This window comes from Hetaerina americana, unplaced genomic scaffold (assembly GCF_022747635.1).
Source record: "Hetaerina americana unplaced genomic scaffold, ioHetAmer1.1.p SCAF_81, whole genome shotgun sequence".
In the NCBI taxonomy this organism is placed as follows: domain Eukaryota; kingdom Metazoa; phylum Arthropoda; class Insecta; order Odonata; family Calopterygidae; genus Hetaerina; species Hetaerina americana.
Genome location: NW_027287439.1, coordinates 1,025,440 through 1,051,772, shown reverse-complemented (window position 1 = coordinate 1,051,772; position 26,333 = coordinate 1,025,440). Strand labels below are relative to the sequence as shown.

At 35.1% G+C, this 26,333-nt stretch overlaps 1 protein-coding gene across 3 annotated transcripts in view; it reads left to right on the top strand.

The window, feature by feature from the left end:
• Window positions 1-26,094, top strand: part of LOC139698294 (1-acyl-sn-glycerol-3-phosphate acyltransferase epsilon-like) — a 63,846-nt gene extending 37,752 nt beyond the window's left edge. Inside the window, exons 2-8 of one of the 3 annotated variants that reach the window (XM_071597177.1) lie at window positions 8,112-8,165; window positions 9,568-9,772; window positions 14,405-14,483; window positions 16,982-17,184; window positions 18,619-18,871; window positions 20,913-21,036; window positions 23,237-26,094. In XM_071597177.1, the coding sequence (XP_071453278.1) occupies window positions 8,131-8,165; window positions 9,568-9,772; window positions 14,405-14,483; window positions 16,982-17,184; window positions 18,619-18,871; window positions 20,913-21,036; window positions 23,237-23,507 (1,170 nt within the window). In that variant the 5' untranslated portion in view covers window positions 8,112-8,130 and the 3' untranslated portion in view covers window positions 23,508-26,094. Of the gene's footprint in view, window positions 1-8,111; window positions 8,166-8,679; window positions 8,830-9,567; window positions 9,773-14,404; window positions 14,484-16,981; window positions 17,185-18,618; window positions 18,872-20,912; window positions 21,037-23,236 lie in introns of those variants that run through there. The other 2 variants (XM_071597178.1, XM_071597179.1) reach the window with 2 other exon arrangements.
• The last annotated feature ends 239 nt before the right edge of the window (window positions 26,095-26,333 follow it).

The window sequence follows — 26,333 nt, the reverse complement described above, 5'->3', positions numbered from 1 at the left end:
AATTTACAACGATAATAATGGTCACATTTACAAACACTCAAGCCCTAGATGGAGGGAAACTCACCCAGGCGGGAATCGAACCCGCGATCCTTTGAATGGCAGACGAGGACGTTACCCCGCCGCCACCGGGGTCGGCAATCTACTGCAGGATGCGTCGTAAGGCCATAATGTTTCAAATTTAACTTGATTGGACAACGTATTAAAATATTACTTTGTAAGAAAAATGGTTATAAAATATGCGCACATATATGAAAACATTTCCCTGCTTTATAGTGTTCATAGATCCTTTACCGACTAGAATCATGCGTAAAAGCAATGAATATGGGTTTTTAAATGTTTTTTAGCTGTGACAAGCTTAGATTTTGTGAAAGACGGGTGCCCTATAGTACATACAAATTGCAGTTTATTTTTGAAAAAATGAATGAAATTCATGTCGATCCATTCACCTTTCGATATGGATTTTTGGGGGATTTCGAAAAATGAGTTACTTCTTCCTAGTCATATCAGGAACTTCATACTTCCTGTATAAGGAAAAGACAATGCGCGTCCAGGAACAATGTGCGTCTTGGAACGCCTCTACTCGCATTGCTGAAGAGAAAGCTCCATACACTCCTTTTGGGCACCGGGAACAACCATTTAACAGCTAAGCATAGGTACAAATTTTTGAGCACATTATGAATTGAGGCCCCCCACGGAATACTAATTTATTCTGGTGTAATGTCAAATTGATGGAAAACAAGCTCATGGGGGCTGAAAGGCAGCGTTGACACTTATTGTGTCGATCTTGTGACCATGATGAAAATGAGATGCCTTCATATAACCATGATAACCCAGCTAAGAGTGAAATTCCCACCTCAATAAAATAAACACTTACATTATTTCGTCATTTTTATCCTATTGTTTATTTTCGTAGCTAGCAATTCCAATGGGAAGCTCTATTGTTTTTATCCTTCATATACAGGGTCCGTACAATAAGTATGGGAACTGGTTCCAAAAATCAATATTAATTGCAGTTATCATTACAATTACTTAATAATCTTAAAAATATATTCCTCCTGCATCGATACACTTAGTTCGGCGTGTCTGCCACTCGTCAAAAGCCTGCTTGAAGTCGGTTTCCGGAATACTATTGAGAGCCTTTGTCGTCGCCGCTTCAACCGCCTCGATGGAGTCGATCCGATATCCTTCGAGCTCCTTTTGAGCTATCCTTAGAGGTAATAACGTTGTCGATAAAATCTTCATCTTCCTGGACGCAGTCCAAAATTTCTTCCGGAATTTCCACCCGCGACAGTTTTTGATCCTCGCTTCAGACTTTCGGCTTCGCGTACACTTTCCTCATCGCAAGATCCTCTGTTACAATGGTGTGGACGGTTCCGACTGAAAGGCCGGTCTCCTCACTGATAAGGGCGATGGTTAAACGCCTGTCAGAGTTCAAAACCTTTTTCACTTTGGCCACCTGAGCATCGGTTCGAGCGGTCGTCGGGCGTCCGACGCGGTGCTTGTCTTCGACGAGCTCCCGGCCTTCCATAAACATTTTGTGCCACTCAAAAACTCTTGTGCGGCTTAAGGCATCATCCCCATAAGCCTGTTTAATGAGTTTAAGGGTCTCTGACGTGGATTTACCGAGTTTAACGCAAAACTTCACTGCGCAGCGTTGCTCGACGGTGCGCTCCATGCTGGCGCGACGACACCACAAACAATCACACGTCACCAAAATCCACCTCCTGTCTCAACGCATGCCCGAGGGCGACTGAACTAAATTGCGCCTGAGTGGTGGGGAACCTCTCTACCAAGCCGACCGGTCGGACCCGGTCCGTTGAGGCTACAGCGAACCAGTCACGATACTTATTGTACGGACCCTGTAAATGGGATTGAACTTCCCCTGTTGCGATAATAATATCCATGTGATTAAGAACTAATTTGAAACTTTAAATTAATATTATTGTTCTAAAAATCCAGACCTAGCGTCATTTCGTCATTATATACCCGAATCAGGACATAATTTATCACTTGATCTCCATGTTTTACAAGCATTCCGTAGGTACATTATCAGGAGACGCTTTCTTAATGTTTCCGGTCAATTTAAAAATTCGAGTGGTTTCTTCAAACATTATTATTCAATTGAATTAAAGGTTCGCTAAATTTAAATCCTAGCGTGACAAAAATTTTCATATGTCAGTATATATGTGTTTTGCATGATTAAAAAAATGCTTAATATGTGTAAACGGTTTAACCTTATTCTCTAGGTTCCTCTCCAATATCTTCTGAAGTTGGTCTTCAGCCGCACAATTTTCGTTGCCGTCAAGATCAATATTGACTTTTTGTCCTCCAATGTTAATACAAATAGTGTTGTAACCCCAGCAGAAATCTTCGTGGCATGCACTACATAATGGCTGTTCGTCGATGGTCATCGTGGTTCAATTATCTTGGATTATTTTGAGCGTATGCGCTTTTTCTGCCAGGTCTTCACTGCTGCTGCCAGAACTCAAAATATAAGTAATTTACTGTCAGTTGCAATTCCAGAAAACTTTATTCCTGACAACAGAAATAAACAAAATAGTATAAAGGCGTACGATATGGAGTAACAATGGCAACAATGTTTAGTGTTTTTCTTCGCACATCATCGTTTGCTTTTGTAGTAGGTATACAACTTAAACGATAACGCGACTTTTTATACGTGTGGACTCTGATACTCGTAAAGGTAATGCGGTGCTCACCCAGTTCCATAAATCATATCTTTCCAAATTGGAAAAAATTCCATCCATTTTCATTTGTACTATTTTTTAATCACCACATAGCGTTCTACTGAAGTAAATTGAATTGAAGTGAAAGACAGTTCACTTGATCTTCTTCCTTGTGGCCCTTGCAAACATTAACTTAGTGACAATTGATCATTTAATCTTCATAATGCTTAACTTCATTTGGCTTGTAATTTACTTCAATATATTCTTAATTTTTTTCTATTCTTTAAAATCTTTGGTAAGGCGTATCTTAAAACAATATGCGTCAACTCAAATACTGTGTTATTTATAATTAATTTTAATAATATATCTCTTTCTAAATAATTTTAAAAATTAGGAGTTATTCATGACATTTATAAAACACAACTGAATTATCATTTGTTTTAATTTTACGTCAAGAAGCATGTTCCATATACTACTCCCTAAAGAGTAAGTTTGAAAATTTATTATTGTTAAGAATGGCATGCAGTTGTTTCTCGAATAATTAATGTCTGAATATAATAATAATAATATGTTTATTTGTCCAGCAGACAGCGCACTGTATTGAGAATACATGTGACGGGTGTATAGGACACGTCAGTAGGAAAACAATTAGTTGACAAAATGAAATGCAAAATAGTTATGACCTCAAAATAATACACACCTAAGTTTTAAATAGATATTCGTTGACACTACATTAGCACTCATCTACCAGTTATGCTCCTCGAGCAGGGAAATTCTTGTCTCATTTTTTTAATGGATAGGTAGATTGTTAAACAATTTTGTGCCCAATGATGTTGGTCCTTAAACTGCCATAGACAGGTTAGATGATTTCACTTGTATATATATCTTTACGTCTTCTGGCATTGCGACAGTAATATCTATTATTCATCGTCAATTCATTCTTTTTTTTCATAAGATAAGCCACCACATGATAGAAATATGAGAATGTACACAAGGTACAGTTAGTATTATAAAAATATTTTTAAAGATGATGTTCCCCATATTACAATTCCATGAGAATAGAGCAATGATTAATGTGTAATCGGTGCACGATTGAGGAAAAGTGTGACGTATTTATGCACGAACGATAGCGTTCAATAATTCACCATAGCAAAACCGTCAGTGAACACAAAATATGAACAAATTGTATTTGTACTTAAATCTAACACTGCGGAAAGATTGAAAAAAACTATATGCTCCAACATGCTTTGCGTGTTTGGCCTCCATGGGTGATAATCGGCAGCGCCTAATGGGCTGGAGGCAATGGGATTAAGTCTTAAACAGAGAGGAAGGAACAGGATCAGTACGGGGTACTAGATAGTACAGTAATGCGATGATATAATTTTACCCTTAATAAAATTAAGCCGTCTGCTGGTGCAGTACAGCTTATTCACCGCCGGAGTGTGCGCGTCACACATATGGAATCAATGATAAGTCTGTAAAAATTTTTATTTTTTTGGAACATCGACATTAATACGTCAGTCTACCGTCGTAAGTTTTGGATAGTCCCTCAAAAAAAATTATACTTCGTCTTTAACGTCCTCCATCCCAAATTTATGATTACCTTACATTTTCTTCTACAGTTATTCGGATTAAGTTTTCACTAATATCTTCTGTTAAATATGAGTGAGGTCCCTGCTATCAATTCCCGTTCATCACATACTCTACGCACATATCCTGAAATGCAACCATATACAATGCCTCTGTGTTGGTCAACTCACCAACCTTTCATCTGTAACGAGGGCCAAATCGATCGTTGCGATATTCCTAATTTTCACCAAGCCTAAGTATAACCTCCTCTCTGCCACACGAACGGTTCCTAGTGATTCACGTGGAGTTAGGCTTCGCATATTGGGTCTTCTTCCCCTTGCTGAATAGCTAAGTCACTCTACCATACAGGTGTCACACGATAATAAAATTATGTAAATGAAAATGCGCCCTAAAGCACGCTAACTCGGGTTTTTTTATGTTTGCAACATTGACTATCATAGTGCCCACTTGTGGTGAGTTGGGCCGCATAAGTGTATGCTTTCGAAATTTTGGTGAGTTCTAGACATAAAGTTTGTCTTTCCGACAAAATATGTCACTTAAGGAGAAGAGGAAAAGAAAAATGACGTAAATATGGTACAAACTTGGGTGAGCGAACGATTTGAATTCAATGCAGAAGAGGTGGAGGAATTCGGACGATCGGTGAGACTTCCGATGGTAGTCGGCGACGTATCAGGGTTTCGAGAACTGTAAGAGGCCCTTTTCCCTTTCCGCAAGCCAAATTATGTTACAAATATGAAATAAGTTGACCGAGAAATCTGAAAATGATTCAACATAACCACGAACTCGTAGCATTTAATGCCGCAATATTTTAAACCACTGCTCTCGCTGAATTAAAATACTGGAGGTGAAATCAAATTAGCTGAGTGCCACTGAGACATGTAATTAAGAATAAAAGAGGGGAAATAATTCAATGGTGAAACTGCCGACGGAGTTTATTCACAATAGCTGTAGTTTCTTCAAGAGCTAGTTGATAATTTCAAACGTGTTTTCCGATGGTATGTTGTCTCATTATCGTTGCATATTTATTGTGGAATCGATGGAAATACTCCATTGCAATGGCCACAGCTACCTAAGAATGAATATCATTTTCGGGCGACCAATATTTTTGGGAATGATTCCATGAGTTTAGTATTTTAATGTATCAAAATCATATGAGTTGAATTTACAGACTTAAAATAATGGTAAAACTAGCGATTGAAGTGGCGAATAATGTCAAAATAAAACTGTAAATCCATATGAAAAATACGCTTTTATGCAATCCGGGTTTCTCTGCGTTGCAGCATCATCAGCAACGATTAATGACTGAAGTGGTGCCGATTAATATTGCCAAGCGTCCTAGGAATTGCAACTAATTAATTGATAAATATTTTTGTTTTTTTTTATTTCTCATTTTTGTCACCTTCCTTGCCATGATTCCGTACCTCTAAAAGGAATCTCGTCCCACAGTTCGAAATTCACTAGTTTTTACCATTGGCAAAGGCCTCTTATACTAAGCACCTTAGAGACTTGGAGACCCGATGCCGCTGACCGATTTCGCTCGCAACATGCTCATGGGGAATACTTAAGTGCGAGCGTGCAAGCTTGGAGGAGCATCAATCCATCTTATCCTGAGTGTGCCGTTCGTTGGTATATCCGTTAACCGCGCTTTCGCTCACACTTCCAACTGCATTCAAAACCTAGACATTACTTGGATTCCGCCATACCTCCGCAGCCACAGTGTCAGTCTGGAGACGAAATCGACCTGCCGGACAAACTTTATCGAGGGTGAATGATTGTGCGAAGAGGCAGAAGGCCTCCACGTGAATACTTGGGATTCCAAACTCCAGTGTGGAAAAGGGAAACAGTCCCTTCATGACTAAACCTGAGGGAGGTCTGGTGACTTTTCTTTTTAGCCACCTATTTTTATTTATGGCACACCCCTCTCAATATCGTACTCCGTGAAGTCTTATACCCCCCCCCCTTTATTTTGCTTCGCGCCTTTCCTTTTAAGCCCTCTATTTAATTTTCAAATTTGAATCAACATCAACAGAAAATTCCCCTCATTTTGGAAGATCATTTGGTAGAACTCCATCCTCCACAACACAGGCTTCCTCATTTGTCCGTATATATAATGCCTTCTTAATGGCAGCGCAGTACGGGTGTGCCTGCTTATGGTTTACTCCCACAAACTATCAATCATTGGTTCCTTTCCAGCAATATAAATCAGTGGGGATACCTGTATGAGACTAAATGTTTGAATGAACGCTAATTGTGATATTTATTGAGGAATGTGTGCCAATTAGATTATTTCCGACCAGGGAAAGGTTTGAATAAAACCAAACTTCTACGACCATCGTGGGTTGTCAGAGATTTGTTGTCTTTCTAGTTAGCGACTTAACCTGTTCAGCTACATCTGTAGACGGGTAGATGTCTTATAGGAAGCTGATCGGGAATCGGGATGATCACTTGACTAGTGATACGCCGTCCGTCGGATGGGACGTTAATCTGTGGACGGACGGACGGACTTTCGTTAAGAGTAGCATGACACTGGGTTTCTCTCGACCCTTCATCCATTCCCATCCATCCCTAATGGCGCCAATGATACCAGCTGTTGGTCTTCTCCCCTAAAGTTACTACAACTAGGAAGATAATCGAAGGCTATACCCCCTCAATTGATTTGATATTTGGCAAAGGCCGTCATGCAGCACCTTGGCTTACTGAGATTATGTTTCTACTTATGAGCGTGAATTAATTTTCACCCGTAGAAAAATTGTGCTTTCAAATTCATAAGAAAATACTCTGCACTTCCTGTCACTCGACCGGCCACTCCTCTACCAGTCAATCCTTCTTGCCTTGAGGCGTTGCCTGTGATAAGGCCGACTGGAACGAATTCGATAGTCTACCTGGTTTCGAAGGACCAATTATATTGAACTGAAAAAATACTCTTTATACCTTAATTGGAAAAGATACAAATGCAGTTAGAATCAGCTCGATCTTTAAATTAATGTATTTATGAAATATTTTTTCTATTCTCTCATGCTGTGAAATTATTGGAAAATTTGGGACATTTCTGACGGATCATAGCAATTCGGCAATTAACCCTTCATTCCGTCCCAATTTGTGTTATTTAAAATAAGGCAATAACAATTTAGCAAAGTTTCCTGCCTTTTTCGTTTTATACGTTGGAATCTCTATAAATACAATTTTGTTTTTTTTCTGGCCCAAATTCAGGAAGTATGCTGTTTAGTTTCATGGCTACCGAAAAATATGACGGAATTTATGGTTTCTACATTTTTTTCTACATTGCAAAATATACGCTTGTAGAGCCACAAATATTCTCTTTACTTAGTGAAGTGCCAATTAAAAAGGTTTAGAAACCAATAGTCTGACCAGAGGATACCTATGGCATGAACCCGCAACATGTTTTGTGAATTTAATCTTAATCATAGTTCGATAAAAAATATTCACTACAAGCTGAGGATGACATTAAATTTTTCAAACACGAATTTTTGAAGGAAAATTATCAGACGGAAAGTGCATATAGCTATTGTGAAGGGAAATATAAATAAAGGAACATGTATCGTGTGTCCCCGCTAATGTAAACTTGTATTTTATTTTGATAAAACCGGTTGGTTCAAAAATCAGTGGCATGTGAATGAGTTTTCAATCGCTTCTACTTCACTGGATTAGATAAAGGTTTTTTGGGCAATATGTTATTTCTCAGAATGTCTACCGATTAGTTTGTTAACTTTTATTTTATTTGTTAACATTTATTGTCGATTTAATTAATTTTCTCCTCATGTTATAACTTCTGTAAGTTGGTGTAATGTGACCCAAAGTGCTTTATTTATTTTTCAGGTTTCATCAAGCCATCAATATGAAGGACTGGAAGGGAAGCACCTACGAATTGATGTGAGTTAATATATTTCACTTATTGTCCGCGTCAAGAGTCAATACATAAGTGATTCGCGTGCCGCATTACTTTTTGCCCTTGTTGTCTGGAATATTTTCATATTTATATTTTACTGGAGAGATAATATTTAAAAATGAATTTAGTAAAAATTGTAAACGTAATGAGTGAAACTATATTGCTAGAAAACAGTCCAATGGGGCTGGTAATTTTAAACATAACTTCAGTAAACCTATTTCGCAGTGGTACCTTCAGACATGGCGTTTTCATTTCATACTAATGGCAAATTTCATTCTCCTTACAACGATAAAGTGCTCCTCATTGATTTTCCTTTAGGGAATTTGAAATATTGGAGATATTGGTTCTAGTATTAGTGAGAATATGACATCAATTTTCAGTTTCATAGCTTAACTTCGTTCGAACGGAATGCTCGCAATTGGCATATGAGCATGTTAAGTCTGCCTATGTTGTTGGACTAAATGATGGGTGCGAAATATTTTGAAGGTTTACCCCGTTAATTTGAGAAAGTTCTCGCTCGGTGAAGTTATGGAATAGCTGCGCGACATTTCTTTCTGCTGGGCCACTCTGTGGTGTGGAATCGATACCAAAACACTCTGCAGCTGAATAGCATATTGCGTAGGCAAGTATAGGCTTGCAGGTAATCAGGTACCGGTGTAGATTGTCTGTAGAATAATAATTACTTTGATTTACTATTTACTGTATCGTGGTAAATAATAGACTACGTGCATTTTGTTAATAGTGTATTTAACCTTGGAGGCAAAATGGATTTGTGGTTTTCGATTTATTTCATTAATGATTCATCTCACTTCCGTGTAGATAAATGTAGGTATGAAAATATCAATGCATAATTGTAGGCAAATATTCATTTTATTGCCTACCCGTACTAGCCGTAGTTTTATCAATGGAAAATTAATGTGAAAATTTTAATTATTCTTCACGTTTTAAGTGATGATATATCTATCTTAACACCTCGGAAGTGCGACGAGGTTTTGGAAAAAAATTCGTTCATATTTATTTTATTGTTAATAAGATATCTGAGTAGACTTGTGGAAATGCATGTTTATTTTCATTTCTATGTTCTATGGTCAAAATTGTATCCTTGCGGCAGTGAATAACTATCGAATTTTGTAAAATCTTTTTATTATATATATATATATATGTACTGGGAATTGTTTTTATTGTCTATAGGGGGGCTGTAGACAAACACGCAAGAATCCTTCAGATATTTTTAGTCTCTTACCAATGTTTTTGAAATTTTAAAAATTCATAATGAAGATTATACCACTGTAATACTGCTGCGGACTGGTAGCATGATAATGTCATTATTTATATGTAATGGTGGTTTGGATAGTTGAAACTTCAGAAAAATCGTTTTCTTTCCAGGATGCGGGTTATAGGTGTGCTTCGATATGTAGTCTCCACAGTGGTTATGCTAGGTGCTGCACCTGAGCTTTTCTTTCTTTGGTCCATCTGGAAAGGTGTTTCCCTCGTTCTTCCACCTTGGGCATATCAATATGGGGATGACATCACTTACTCTATTTACCAGCGGCTTGTACTATTCTTTTTTCACCATTGCACTGGATTGCAGGTAGCGATATGAAATCTTCTTTCGTTAAATATGCAGTATTATTTGTGCCTTGTTAGAATTTTAATTAGAATGGCTTTGGCAGAGTGGTAGATTTGGATAATTTTCATTTGTGAATGATATGATAAGGAAAATAGTTGTTTGCAGAATGAACTTATGTCGAACATTTTTAAGTAGGTGCATGTAAAGAAAATATTATAAAAATGTATGCTTAATAAAATGTTTATAATGGTAACTATTATTAATCCTCACTCTTATCGTAGAAGCTAGGTTTCTGTTATTGTAGAATACTAGCCTTAGTCCATTGAAACATGTTCTGTTTTAATTTCTGACCATTCAATTTTTCGTTAACTGTAAGCAACAAAAAACGGTATACTAATAATTATCAATACTGGGAGTTTCATTTAATCATATGTTATGTGAGTGATATGTTAAAAGAGAAAATCACTGGTTTTATTGTTGGTTGTGTGAAATTTCACTGCAGTAATAAAAACTTATTAACTTTTAAGAAGCTGTTATTTTCAAATGCATTTTTCCTAATTATCTGTGTCCCCTTTAATTTGCTGATACCAGAAGAAGATATTAATAAACTCCAAAGAAAAAATTACAATAGCAAAAGAAATATGCTGACAATTTAAAGCTTCATTTTCAGACACTTATGTTTTCAATGTGTCCCCTTGTGATTGAGGCTGCACAGGCATATTGCTTTGTTTGTCAAAAAATGGCGGAAAAATAGTTGTTGGTTTAGATATTGCTGCTTATGTCAGATCAAAGTCAAATATTTCAGAAGCCAAGAAAGTAAATTTTTGTACTGCATCAAAATGTTATTCAGCCTCTACTTTTGAGGTAGTAATCATTGATGATATATGATTGGTCTACGTTAATATTACTCTATATTAGTGATCTCTCTCCCATTTAATTTAAAATGCACATGTGCTACTCTCTTTCATAGTAAATAATCCACAATTTTATGTTAGGACTAAGTGAGAACAGAAAATTGTGGATTATTTACTTTAAAAGAGGAACAAGTATGCACTTTAAAGGAATATTTTCTTTCATTATGGTCAATCCCTGTGGGGTTTTTACATTTCTGGCTCAACCTGCATACACAATATTACATCGTCTCATACCTTTAAAAATAATAAACTCCCTGTCATTATTTTTAATTGGATGTAATTACAGCTCTACTTATTCAATGTTCACCTATTAGGCATTGAAAAACTTCAGTTATAGGTTAACATGTCTTTTTCATTTTGCAACTCTTTCTGCCAGAGCATTTCTTCTGTTCCTTGTTTATCCTCTTTTTCAAATTTCACATAACCTTATTTCTTAGGTCTTCTAGTATGCTCCCTTCACAACTCTTCCCCAAGTTCTAATCCAAGTACTTGTTCCTCCGATGATTCTGGTATATTTTGATCCTGAATTTTGCCATCACAGTTACCAAAGTTGACCCAATCCAATGAGTTTTTTCTTCTTCCTCCTTTGCTTATCTTTTGGCTTTTTCACAGCTACAAATACTTATTGCTTTTTATATTTCTTGTCAAGTTTTTATTGTTCTGGCAATGACAAAATATCCAATCCAGTTGAAGCTCCTTAGGGCATTGCATTATAAGTAACTAATGATTTTCTCATGATACTGTGCAAGCTTTTATCTTTTAATTATTCTCAGTAGCATCAAATATGTGTGCTGAGTACAATCTATTCTCTTCTGGAACATGATTGGTGCCTTAATCATTTTCTCGTCAGTTTTCATTACATTCACTTTATAAAACATGGTCCTTACTCTTTTTTTTCATCTTAAAAGGTGAAATTAATTTGACCTTACATTTTATGCAAAGGGCAAGGTGGTTAGGCACAAGTTCATCCTTCACATCCTGCTGCCATGGAATATAGTTTCTTACCTCACTATAATTTTTTTGAAATTTATTTTCTGTACTTTCAATTATCTCAGCTTTTGTTCAGTGTACTGAGAAAGTCGCTGGGAGATAATTCAAGCCTTTGTGTTATTTGTTATCTGTATATGCGTTTTTAAGAAACTGCTTTTGTCCATATGTAAAATAATTTGGTATCCAGTGGACTCTTGGTGGTTTGGTGTTTTTTCCACGCAAAGTTGAGACAAAAAACATCTTCTCTTTAAAAGTTGGATAGACATTTCAATATCTCAATTGTTCAGGCAGTCAATATTGGGATAATATAGTGCAGTTTTTTTTCCATAACTTTTACTCTCATTATCCTGTGCTCTAGTTCTTACACGGAATGAAGTCATACTCTGCCTTTCTTCCAAATGCAAACAACCCTTCCAAAGCAAATGCTTATATGAGATTCAGTGTACCATTGGCTCAAGCTATGTTGGATAAATGATACAGCTGGTTAAAATTAGGCTTAGGGAGCATAGAAGTGCATGATGGAAAGTAGTTTCAGGTAGCTTAAGTATTGTTTGAATTCAAACACTACTTTTCTTCATGCTCGGATCAAAGTTGGCCAACAGTAGTTCACTTCTAAAAATCCCACAGCCTTCTTTACTCAGTGCCTGTTCAGGAAAATTATACCTCAAGTTGTTCAAGTATCACTGTATCTATTGGAGATATTCCTATGAATAATACCCATAATTTCATTTGATGAACATCAATAGTATGTCACTCTATCTTTCCCTGAGATTGGAATCACTGTGATTCTTTTTCATAGAGCTACCATCTGAGAAGAGGGCAAAACGTCTGCTCCTAAACTTGAACTCCTTATCTACTGAGTATGCTGCTTAAAGTCAATTATTTTCTTTTTGCAAATTGTTATGTCCATAATATTTTCTTCTAGTATTTAAAATAAAATATCACAATAAGGGAATATGGCCCTGAATATAAAAAGAACAAATTGAAATCAAAGACCATAATGTTAAATTTCCAGTAAAATGCTCATGTAGTTTTTGTGCTTGCTTATATTTTCCATTTTGTGGATATTGAAGATGTTGGACGTATGTCTGGAAAAATTTTCATGTAGGTATGTAAAGCCAGGTTCCTTTTAGCTGACTTACGGAACAAGTTGGAAAAATCACCATTAGTAAAGAAGTACACTGGCAGATTTCATGAATCTGGATTATGGTGAAAGAACCAGGTTTAACTGATGAGCATAGTAGTGTATGAAAAGAACATGTTTGCAGTTTTTGCGGAGATTTGTGTGTAGGCCTCTTTCTTTCCTCAACATCACCATGGCTCCATCGTATGTTCCGGAAATTCCTCTAATCTTTAAGCCTAAAGTAGCCCTAAGTCTTCAGCATATGAAGTAGGAGGGAATAAGCTCTTCAATTCAAACTGACCTCTTGAAAATGCAGAAATCTTACTTAAACTTCTCCATCTTCATAAGGTTATAGAATACTGTTGTCAACTGAGCCTTCATCAGTTACTGAAACTACAAAATGGGTTTTATAGATTTCTTTCTTACAATAGATAAAAGTTCATTCTGTATAATCCCAGGAAAATCACAAAATGCGGTAGATGTTATAAGATGCACTTTTAATGAATTGTCTCACTCAACTACTTCATTAAAGTAATTAATTAGATGTTTTGTATTTAAAGATAAAATGGTTTTATATTGCCTTCTAAAAGTTTGGTCTTACTTCCCTATCTTAGCTATTTCACTATTGTTTCTCACAGTGATTTTCACTTATAATTTTTGAAAATTCTGTTTTTAATAAAATTGTAACTGTATTGAATTTTTTTTATCTCTCTAAGAATTCAATTTTCTGGTATTTCCCAAAAAAATGAAAACATATGTAACTAATATGATTATGCAAGTCTTAATGGCTTTAAACAGTCTTGTATATGTTATTCAATTCATCAGTGTTCACTTTAATTCTGAACTATTTCCTCTTTGTAAATGAGTGGATATGGATAGCATAATAACTGGTTAATATTTGAAAGCCCACAAACCCAGGTATCAATCTGGTATCCTAGTTCACTACAGTTCACTGGAGGTATTTGCTTTCGATTCCCAAATGCGTAAACCACTACTCATGCATTAACAATCATAGTTGTTGCCATATTGCCTGTTGCTTACCGCTCCAGTTATTGTTATAATGGGCACATTTTAAAGGCCATTGGTTTCAATCTTCCTAAACTCAATGTTTTATTGTTCAGGGGCATTTTTTTGAAACAAATCTTTCAATATATCATAATTCATCCAGAAATCTGCAAAACCAAAACCTACCACTTCCCTGTGCCACCCATCTCACCTTCAGATATGTTTACTAAGTTCACAATTGGCTGCAAAACTTTACTGTAATAAATAAGTTAATGTTTGCTAGTTATAAGAAAACTGATCTTTATATTGCTTGAGAATCACCTTTGCCCCACAATTTCCACACTAAGGAACTTCCAGTGGAAATACTGTGTGTGTGTACCTTGTAATTATAATTTATCTATAGTTTATATAGGATTATGTTTGTGTTAATTGAAAGTAAGCAGAATTTAAAGTGGATTCAAATCTGCCTCATTTAACATTTAAATGAAGACAGGCCAATGATTCTTGTTAATATTACACCTTACCTAAGTATATATTTTCATATAGTAAATTTTTTAAAATAACAATTGAATTATTCATTCTCTCTCAACTTTGAATTAATATTTTCTCAATATTTTCTAGGTGTATTTCTATGGTGATACTGAGGAGGTGTTTAAGAAAAAGGAAACCGTCCTTTATATTGCCAATCATCAGTCAACTGGTAAATGTCATCTTAAACTGTGTTTATACATGTATAGACTATCATGCATAGGGTCAACATCTGGCCAATTACACCTATTGCATCCTGTTGGGCCACATAACTATAGAATCCTGAGGTTATGGGTGCCTAACATTTTGCACTATATAAAACAAAATCATGTGCATAGTTATTCTATGGTGGCACGATGAGTTTGTATTGGTTGTTCTCTGGCATACAATGTATAAATGAATACTTTCTTCATAGGGGGCTCTGAGAAAGATTTTATAGGGGCCAATTAGCCCCTATAATGCAGAGGGTTAACCCTGATCAAGAAGTATCTAATCTGTCAACACTTGCCATTGGTTATCATTTTTTTCTGTTTCCTTTTAATGTGGTAAAACTTTTTCTTTGTCTTCCAATATTATTTTTCCAGGTATCAAACTGGAGGATGTGGGAACTTGGTTCAGATCAAATATGTTTATAATTTGTACAGAAATTTTAGACTCATCAAACTTTGTGCGATGATCAATTCATTTCAATGGGTAATATGTACTTGTACATAATTTGTGGAGTATTGTACTTGAATTCTTTTTAAAACTAGTTTGGTTACATTTTGAGTTCAGAGGAAAAATTAAATCACAGCTCAAGTTTCCATTTGGTCTTATAAAATGAATGATTCAACTTTGATCTTAATTGCAGGTAAATTTCTAGTCTGACTTACTGCATTTTTAACTTTTAATCAATTTAATTTTTGATCAGTAATGCTGAAGTGGATGACTAATGAGGAATACATTTTATTTTCAAGAGAAGTTAAAAAGGGGATGGGATGTTGATCATATTTATTGTCATCGTACCATTAAATTCATGATAGGATTTTGCTTTCCTTTCTAGAGAATTCATTATCCATGACTGTTTTCAAAACTGTCTCACCTGCAGAAAAGTGTGCATAGTTGAGTCCCAGTCTGAGCAATGGGATGGTAGCATTCCCCTGAAGGAAGAATTACATATTAGTCTTGTCTAATTACTCCAAGTTGCTTGGAAGAAAATGCATATGGGCCTGGTGATAAGGGAAGTGCCATTTGAAACTCCTGAAAAAAATTATCCAATAATGCATTTTCCATAAGTTGAGCTACGTTTTCAGTACAATTTCACCACCTTATATGTGTATAGTTTATTGAATATGCATTATGCTATTGGCTGTAAATTCAAGAGTCCTGGAGTTTTCCTTTGTCATCATCAAGTAGCTGGTTTCTCTTTAATACCACTAAGATTAAGATTGTCCCAATCACTTCTAGTATATTGATCTAGTTATAAAACATGTGGGCCATTTATTCCTGTAAGTAGATAAGGGGATAGAGTGAGAAAATTAATCATTTTTAAGCATACTATAGTCTGCTCTCAAGAATTGTAAGAAAACCGGAATGAAAGATAGATTATACTTTGGACTCATCATCCAAAGCATGATATAAACTCACCCTTATTGTGAAAAATAATATCTTTTTTTATCCCAACACCCAAAATGTGACCACATAAAAATCTCATGTAAAGTTACTAATATTTCCAATTTACTCTATGGCCATTCACTCAACTCCTTGTCTAAGTAAAATTGATGCTACCAGCCTCAGGTTCCAAACTGCGATAAATATATATTGTGAGCTCCTTCAACCTTATTGTAGATCTTTCGGCATTAATTGTAGTCTTGCTGCTTAGAGTGTTCATTCCAGAAACTGCATTAGTCATTTGTGACCTCTTATTGTTTATAATTGGTGTTCTTCTTGCACCATAATTGCTGATACTTTTGCATACCTACTAATTCTCATGTAAATAAACTCATGTACAACAAATCATTTTTGCCAATTTTATTGTTGGTATTGTTGTTCATTTTGTCTATTAGGCCTTTGAAATTTTTTATCCAGTTCAGTTATAATAAATGAGTGTTTTGAACAGTGTTTCAATTACAGGAAAATAATCTGAAATGTGAGTGAAATTTAACTAAAATTAGGTGGCAACACTCACAACTAGTGATAATGAAATCTTGGGCCTAATGTTTGCACATATCTTGCAGTTTGAAAACATCAAAATATGTGTACATGCATAATGCTTGGAGAACTAAGCCATATCCCATTCATTATTGTGTATTTAAATGAGAGATGTCATAGAAATATAAAATATGTAGCCTTTGTAGACAGTTTTAATCAAGTAGTCTTGGACGTTAATTTATGGGAATGTATGGTCCATGTGATGTAATGGAAGGCTTTTACCTATTTAAATGATTTCCTGTTGTCTTTTCCCTTTGAAAATATTCAGTACTTTATGAATAAATACTAATTTCTTAGTACAATTTAAAGAGGATACCTTATTTCAATTGAGAGTTTTTTTTATGAGTCATACTTGCTTTGTGTATATTGTAGTTAAATTTTTTTTCATAGTGATTGAAACTTGTTTCATGCTATTAATTGATGAAAAATGGATAATTTTTAAAAAGGCATTATTTTAACATAAATTATGTGGTATTTTAGTTGATTGGATTCTCACCAACATGGTGGCTGTGGAGCAGGGATCTCTTGGTCACCTCAGATTTGTCATGAAGCATGAACTACAGATGTTGCCTTTATATGGTTATTACTTCTATCAGCATGGATGTATTTATGTGAAACGTAGCCATTTTGAAGCTAACAAAATGGTGAAGAGCATTGAATATCTTAAGGATACACGCATTCCGGTGAGTGTTAAGTGGTAAATAAAGGTGAATACTTCATATCCATAACATTCACCATAATATCACCTTAAACAAGCATTTAGTGAGTTTAACTTTCAGTCTTCCAGTTATTGCATGATAATACTTTGCATAAGTTGGTCTGGTATTGCAGTGGTTTGATCATGTACCATTAATGGTAGATACTTATTATTATTGATGTTCTACTGGTTAACATAAGTTTTCGATGGACACAGCCTATGTTTACAATTGTACAGCAGTTCATTTACTTACTCCTCCCAATAAAACTCAACCTAACATCTAGCACTACAGTAAGTCCCTCTTCAATTTAGTATACTTCCTACCTATCTTCATTCCATCCAACATTCCTATCCTATTCATAACCCTCCCTAGTTTGCCTAACATTCTCCCCTCTATCACCATCTTCAACATCCCTATCAGAATGCTGTGCTTCCTTTGGATTTTTTCCAACAATCCCCTCTTCTCTCCCACCATGATTTGTACTTTATTGTTTGTTTTAATCTCCGTCCATTTTACCCTTTCTATTATTCTCCATCTCCAGATCTCAAATCCTTGAGCATCCATATACACCTATCATCTTGCTTCAGCAACCAACTTTCCAATCAGTGTAAAACTACACTCCATACCAAAATTTTACTAGTCTTTTTCTTAACATCCATACTTCGTGTCCCTATCAACCATGCCCTCTTCCTTGTGTAAGATTCTTGGACTTGCATAATTCTTCTTCTTATGCCCCTACTACTTTGACCATCATGGTGGAATACATTTCTGAGATACATAAACTGTTTTACCTGCTCAAGTTTATATTGCTTGATTTCATTCCCTTAAATTCCTTCTCCATCTCCCAGTCAAGTCCGAACCTGAGCTATCATCATCATATTCTCTCTCCATGACTAAATTTGCTGGCCTAATATCATTAGGAAGTTCTACTGGGTGTTCTTTCAACCCTCTGGGTGTCAAGTGTAATTTCTAAATTTTGTTTTTACATAGATTTCCAAGCTATTTTAAAGAGAAATGTAGAATTTATGAAAAATATCCATAAAAAATTATTATTTATAATAATTTTCTGAACGTTAATCAAATCTTGTATAATGAAGTAAAAAAAAGAGATTAAAGAATAAAAATTGGAATTATCTATTGTTATTTATCTTTAAAGCTATCAAGAAAATAGTCACCTAAGGGATAATGACATTATCTGAAAAAAATCGTGTGTTGATCATGGCGACTTTTGTGCTGAAAGTATTAATAATGAGATCATTTCATTATGTCTGTCGTTCTTTTTTAGTCCATGACTCTATTAATAATTATAATTCTTGTTGTGTAAATAATTTTATCATATGTCAGAAGAGTTCATTTCTGCTGATGCTATTTATTTCTTAATGTGTTATTTTTCACCTGAATCAAATACTCTCTCTGCAGACTTGGGTGGTGATATTCCCTGAAGGTACCCGGTTTGATCCCGGTGATAAAGGGCGTGCCACAAAATCTAGGGAGGTTGCCATCAAAGCTGGACTTACTCCCTTGGAGCACCACCTGACACCAAGAGCCAAAGGTGCTTGGCTGGTTACTCGACATCTGCACCAGCGCTTAGATGCAGTGTATGATGTCACTGTTGCATATGCTGGCACATGCAACTCAATTGGATCTCGTACCAGAGCACCACATCTAGTTGGTTAGTTTTTATGTTATTTAAAATCTATTTGTGTGGTTTGTAGTGACTTTCAAAGTCACTTTTTATATGACTGAGTCAAATTTTTATATGAATGAAGGTAAGGTCTGTGGTGGTATAATCCTACGCGAAAGCAGAAGATTGCATCTCTCAATGTGATGGTTGCCAAAATCCTTTCCTCATTTATCTTAAGCTATAAATTTAATCAAAAGTTTGATTGATTGTCTTATTTGGACTGGGAAGATATATTGAAATGGAACATGTGGCCAAACTCCAGGGCTTCTAAATTGATAAGAAAAAATTAGGTAATGGATTTAGCCGCTATTAATTTTTCAGTTCACCTTTATTTCTGTTGAGCATTTTACCTCTTTTCCTATTCAGGTATGTATGTTTTTTTCCAATATTCACTCGATAAAAGCCGAAAGCCATTATTTAGTGAGGTCAGCTGAACCTCACTGAACTACTACTATCAATGTGATGAATAGTGATGAATACTATCAAATGAACAAAAGTATATTGATCTTAAATGTAAATGTGGTTTCAGCAAACAATAGCTTGGTTTCCTACACATTACAAGGTTAATATATTCTATTATTTCAGGCTTCACTTCGTGGAAGTATTTAATATCCATTACTAAAAAATAAAGAAAGACTCGTACTTTTCCACAGATTTTATTATACGGTACAACGTGTTTCACCGACTTGCGGCATCATCAGGTACAAATTTGCAAAACAGACAGAGAAAGAATATATACCCTCAGGACAGAGTGGGGGCGGGGAGGGTTGGAAGGATTTGAGAGGGGTGGGGGCTCGCAGGTGCGTTGATGGATTGTTTTGACCATTTCCAGGCTAATTTCTCGGAGAGGAGTGGAGAGGGGTATGGGAATAATTGCTCATTACAAAGTGTCGTGTTGGGGTTCACCAAGTGCCTTCTAATCTCTAATTGTTCGAGAGCGTCCATGGACGCTCTCGAGTCTCACTGTTTTGAAATGAGTAAAATGAGGGTAGAGCTGTTTCTAATAAAGGGTAATTATGATATTTCCTGAATTTATTTGGAGTCTGAGGCTGTGGAAAGGTGATTTTGAGAATTTGTATGATACTGGTGAAGAGTTTGACAGTGAGGCAAACTCATTAGACTTTGAAAGTGACTGCAGGAAAGTTTGTGTAATTAAAAATAAGGCCAGTAAGAATTTTAGAGAAAGGAAGAAGTCCAGATATATATGATACATCAAGCTAAGTGTTGAAATTAATGTAAGTTATCTATAGTTCATTTGTACACATTTTTAACCTGTTTGTCTGCAAAATTCTTGAGACTTTTTATTCCAAACCTGTGATTTTTAAGTACGAATATCTTATAGCCAACACTGTTTTTTTGCTGTGGAACTGTTAAATAATTGGCTCTAGGAGTGTCACCTTTCAAACTCAGCAAATAGTTTACCCTCACCCTCAGATAGCCATTAATCCTAGTAATAATAAAGGGAAGTACCATGTATACCACTTAGAAGATTAAACTACTGTAATAGTTTCACCAAAACCAAAATGCATGTTACTTTGGCATCTATATTAGCTAAAGTCCATGAATTCTCAGAATTTTCTGTTGTGATTGTCAGGTTTTTTAACCATACTCTTTTTTTGTATGAAATATACCTGGTGAACTGCTGTCACTGCACACAATGATTTGACTTTCCACGAATACATAATCATTATTAATATTTGTGGTCATCAAACTTTTATTTATTGTAAGTGAAGAAAATAAGTCATTTTCATAAATAAAGTGTTTATTTTATTACCTTATTGCTTGCAGTTACAAATTTTAAGAGTTAATTTAACGAAAATATAAGCTAGAGTATTCTTCCTAAGAAATAAGTTGAAATACCTAAATGCATTGATAGGTGAATTTTTTAATCAATGCCATTGCCTCTTTGATGCATAAAATCTTTAACATGACTGCCTCTCTGGGGCCTTGATAATGACTCCAATAGCCATTTATTCATATTCCCTTTCTTTGACTAATTAATAGTTATCAATTTTGTGTTAAATTACAGATTTCCTTTTGGGAAAATGCAAAGCTGTACATATTCACGTTCGCCGGATTCCAATGTCTTCTGTCCCTGTTGAAGAATCTCATTTTCAGCGTTGGATTCATTCATTGTTTGTGGAAAAAGATCGGTATGTACAAACTAAGGCATTTACTAAATTATCTTACAGTTTAAACAATTTGTTGTCACCAATATATTCTTGTGAATATGAATCCTCTTCATGTTGTTAAAATTTGTCAATAGGTGTTTAGCTTTATTGGAGAATGAAAGGATTCATTACTGTTTTTCTAGTGTTCGAAAATCTATTGGTTTCTTCTGTAAATTTATTTTGAGCTCTTTCTATTTCATATATCAAGCATAGTTGAAGACAAAAGGGATGGGTTTGTTCAAGGAGACATCTTTCAAAAGGACTATGTTTTTGTTCAAAAGCAATGTTTTTTTCATTGTAATGGATTCTTCTCATGTATTTGCCATGATCCCTCTTCTAGCAGGAAATATTTGCTCTAAATACGTGTGTCTGATGGCCAGAAAATGATTATGAAATACTATGATGTGATATATCACCCCAAATAGGAAGTCAGAACTAATGTTAGTAAAAGCTGTTTGAATGGCTATTTTTGATTATGTTTCTACATGTGCTATTAGAAACTAGATTGCCAGATATGCAATATTACATATTTGAGTTCTAATAGCCTAATGTTTTATTTCAGCCAAGCTTAGCTATAATTAAATTCTTTAATGTGCTTAGAACTCAGGGGGTGACTCATTCACCTGTCTTGTAACATAAAGTAAAAAAAAAATAGACACTGCCACTTAGGTGTTGCATCAGAAAGTTGAGCGTGCTGGGGTAAATTGTTGATAAACTTGACTGTAGCGCACAGGTTTGTGGTACCCTGAAAATTTTTGTTGCACTCCTTATCTGGTATGTAAATCATACTACTTGCTTAAAACTATTTAGGTTTACGTTTTTGGGAGCTAATCTTTTTATGATTTTTATACTCAAGAATATGAGGAAACACTGTACCTTGTACTTCAAGGGCAATGTGACATCTTGGACTTTGGAACTGAGACAGGTTTACAACATGTGTAATCTAAATACAGTTCTGTCTAGTCATCAGAAGAGTGATCAGTCAGTCAAAAAACAACTCTCAAGTTTTCTACAGTCTTGTTTCGGCCAATTCAAATATTATTATTATCATCACATGAGATGAACCACTTCTTAACTTTAGATAAAATATAAAATTTTTCTTAAGGTTCAGCTCAGTAAGTTAATCCTCCAGTTTTCCATGGTAAATGACCACTATAAATGAGGCAGTAGATGTGGCATAGGTACCATGAATTGTCATTCAATTTATTGTGGGTCATTTCATTGTTTCCTGTATTATTTCATTTCAATATGATAGCTTGAGGTGCATGAATGAAATCTTGGATTTTTTTTTGCGTAGGTGTCCTTTACTCAGCATATTATTAAGCATTTTTCATTCAGTTCTCTCATCAGTGTGAAAAATGATAATATGTAGATTTGTAATCATCCTTATTCAGAGTAGACAATGATGGGCAAGTGTTTAATATTCTTTTCTGAGTCAAAATACGATCTTTGAAAAGATTCTTTCGAGCACACAAAAATATTGGTAATAAAATGCGATGAGATATGGCAAAGAAAATACTTCCCAACTTCCTCAGACTTCAAGGAGGCTTTACTTATCTTCAATTCAATGCTTGGAATTCACATTGCACAGATTTTCAGTTCCCTAAGTTTTCAGCTTATGCATTGACTAAATTGCTGAAAGATTCCAACTTCTGAAGCGGTTACCTTGGAAGAATGTATGCCTCCAAATGCCATTCACTTGATGATTTTTGTTAGTGCTCTATTGCATTGGGTATGTTCATCTCTTTCTCCTCTGTCATTCTTAGTCTCTTTAACTTATTGATCAGTTGTTTCTTTTAAAGAATAAAGAAAATGTTGCCCCTAAAACTTCCATAACACTCCCAAGGATCCTTTTCCAACAAAAGAGAAGGATTTTTCCTATCACCAAATTTTATGATCCCTAACACTTGTCCATGAAACTAGTTCATAATGACTCTTGGCCTATTACTTCTGAACACCTTAATGTGACGTGATCACTGGTTTCCCTCATGCCACTAAAAATGCCCAACCATGGTTAAACTTGAATACAGGCATTTAGGGGCTCTGTTTTGCGAGAACACAGGAAACTTATGAAGTGTTATGTTATGTTAATATGTATGTGTACGTTAATACGTAAATGTTGATATTTTTGCCATTTATGGAATATTTTCTTGTATGGAACGTTTTGTTTTCTTTTTTCCAGATTGCTGAAAAGCTTTTATTCTAGTGACTCTGCCACCAATGCCAAAGTGGGGCCTTCAAATGCACTTCTCTGGGGCTGTGGTGAAAATGGCAATGGCCCTGTGTTCAAGCAAAATTTGGGCCTGCGTTCCACTTTGCCCAGCCTCTTAATATTCTCCCTCGTCTCAATTCCACTGTTTTTCACACGCTTTGGCCGCTCTGTTTACTTCAACACTTTAGTTGGAGGCACCTTGGGTGGGTATGCTTGGCTGGCAATTGCCTCTGTGTGCTGATCTCACCCAGCATTGGTGTTAGACTTGTGAACATGAAAGAGTGGGAACCGTCGTATTTTAGTCACTGGCTGTAGGCCTCACTTGCGAGCAATTTGGTGCAGGCCACTTAATTGAACCAACGATGTGGGCCCAAACTTGTTAAACTTGGCAAAAGTGCAGAATTGTTAGACACAACTTTTATGTGAGGCATGACATGACACAATATGGCTTGACCATTGATGAGAGGGGTTAGTTACCATGCTATAATCGATAAGTCCTTGATATTTTCCCAATGGTGTAAGCTTGCTGAATTACCAAATGCTAAGGCAATGTAGGAATTTTTAGCTTTGATTGCAGGAACTCGAGTTAAAAAAAAGTAGCAGCAAAGGCTCACAATCCTTCACTTTTGCTCTGCAATAGGATTTAAGTTTCAATTAAATAATTTTTCCCATGTTTAAATAAATGTTAAAGGTGGAAAATTGCATTTTTAAAGAATGTTGACATTGAGGCGTGATTTTTAATGTGGCCAAAGTTTATACTCAGGATGAGTATGAATGAAGTGAGTGCTTTAAAAGCCATGGTCTTGCCTGGCATTTTTAAAGTGTGCTTGAATGCCATGTGCTACCCATTTGATGATGTTGGCTATCTGGTTTTGTTAACTTGATGAGCATCTCCCTTAATCAAATGTGCCCAGTGGTGCCATTTTTTTTAGTTTTATGTATTTATAATTCAAGTTCGATTGTGATGTGATGGGTCAGACTCACTTGAGTATGATAGAATTGTTTGTATAAGGGTATTTAACTGTTTCGAGTGCCTCCATCGATAAGCATATGTTCGAAAAAATGCCAGTGTCTATGACAGTGATCCAATATCCTGCCCATCAATTCTTTGAATTAAGTGGACTGTTAAGGCATGCAGTGGGTGAAATGGTGAATATCATCACCTCTTACTTTAGGTCATCTAATGTAATATTATTCAACTCATACAAATTACTAAATTCCATAACTATAGGGCATTGTTGAAATTGGAAAGAGAGATTTATCACTGTGAAAGTCCTCGTGAATACATAATTAGATGATTTTTATTGGTCTTGCAAGATTGAATGATATTAAAATGATATTATTCCTACTCTTATACAGATATTTGAACGGAAGAATACTGGAGTACTTGATATCATGTGAAAGTATTGAATTAATTTGTTGGATCTCTCATGGTTTGTTGGCTGCATCCTTTTTACCATTCAGTCAGCCATAAAGAAAATTCCAGGTTGTTGATTCTTTTTGAACAGGTATTCATTTTATATGCCTTTTATAGATTGAACATAAAGAGTTATTTGACATTTAGTGGAGCATGTTTCAATTCCCAAAGATTAGTTCCTTTTTTTTCAAGTCTACGTTTAAAATAGTATTGTCTGTTTGTGACAAGCTGTAATTGTTCATTACTTTGTGATTTACAATGACCTTTATAAGGTTGATTTTAAAATATTATTTTTAGGAATTTTGAAATGCTTGGAATTATCAATTATTTTTAAATAGTTGTGTGTGCTATGGTAAAAATTATTTTTCATTTTGATGATAAGTATGCCATAACTATTGCAGTTTACTTTGTACATTTTATATTGGATTGCATATGTGCACATATATGTTTGTATGTATGTGTGAAATATGTATACACTAACAAAAGCATTTTAGGGTATTTTTAATAGTTTTTGTTAATGTAATGGCATGATTAACTACATCATAATTTGCCAAATATTGTCAAGAAAGTATTTTGTGTTACCATTATTATTATAATTTTACTGCACAATCTTTCCAAGTTAACACTTCATTTCTGGAAAAGGAATCACTGTGTGGCTATTTTAGATTTCTGTCAACATAATTGACAAGAGTCTCTAGTCCTCTTTATGGATGTGCAACCAAAGAAAGAGTTTCTCTACTTTGAAAGTGTTGGCTATTTACAAATATTGAACATTCTGAAGTGCCTCCTTTAACATCACTTCTTTAATTTTTTTTGTTAAAAAGGCTCGAGTTTTTATGGCAGTGCATCACCCTTTGCTTGTTTATATAAAAAATATATATTTAAAGCTTGCTCTGCTCATGTTTCTTTAAAGTTTGTCAGTTATAATTTGTTTTCACAATGACATTTCATACTGAAAACATGTATGCATCATTTCCTCAGGTTTGGAAGTAATTTCTTGCACAAATTGAAAAGCCCATGCATTTTTGTTATTAAAACCCTCTCGACCCACCCATGCACAAAAATTCATGGCTTTTACCTAGTTTGCTATGTTTTAGATACCAAACTAGGCATCAAGAACATTCAAAATTGAAATCACATTCTTTCTGGATATGGTTACTTAATAGAATGCATTCCACATTAAACATTCTTAGAGAATTCCAACTCCATTAGATAACCGTAAGTAAAGTTTTTCTTCAATTTTTACACTCAATTAAGATCCCAGGAAATGTTTCTCTAAGTCTGCCTAAGGTTTATTTCCAAATGTTTGTTAGACACATATTGGTAGATAATGCATTCCCTGCAGTGATGTATTAAATTGGTAAGAGTTATTGTTAATAAACCAATTTTCATCTCTATATGCAATAAAATTTTGTTAATAATCCAAGCTATCCCTAAAAGTTCATTGCAGAAGTGTTTTTCATCCACAGAGTTTTCCATTGCTCCATTTTTCATTTTCAGTAAGTTAATGAGCTCCAGGTAAGTGTATGATTCTGCTAACCTTCTTTGATACATTCCATAACTTGTCACTTTCCACCACCATTTACATCCAAAAATTTCTTTGAATGTTAAATTATTAGTCTTTACCTTTTCAAATTCTAGATGGTATTG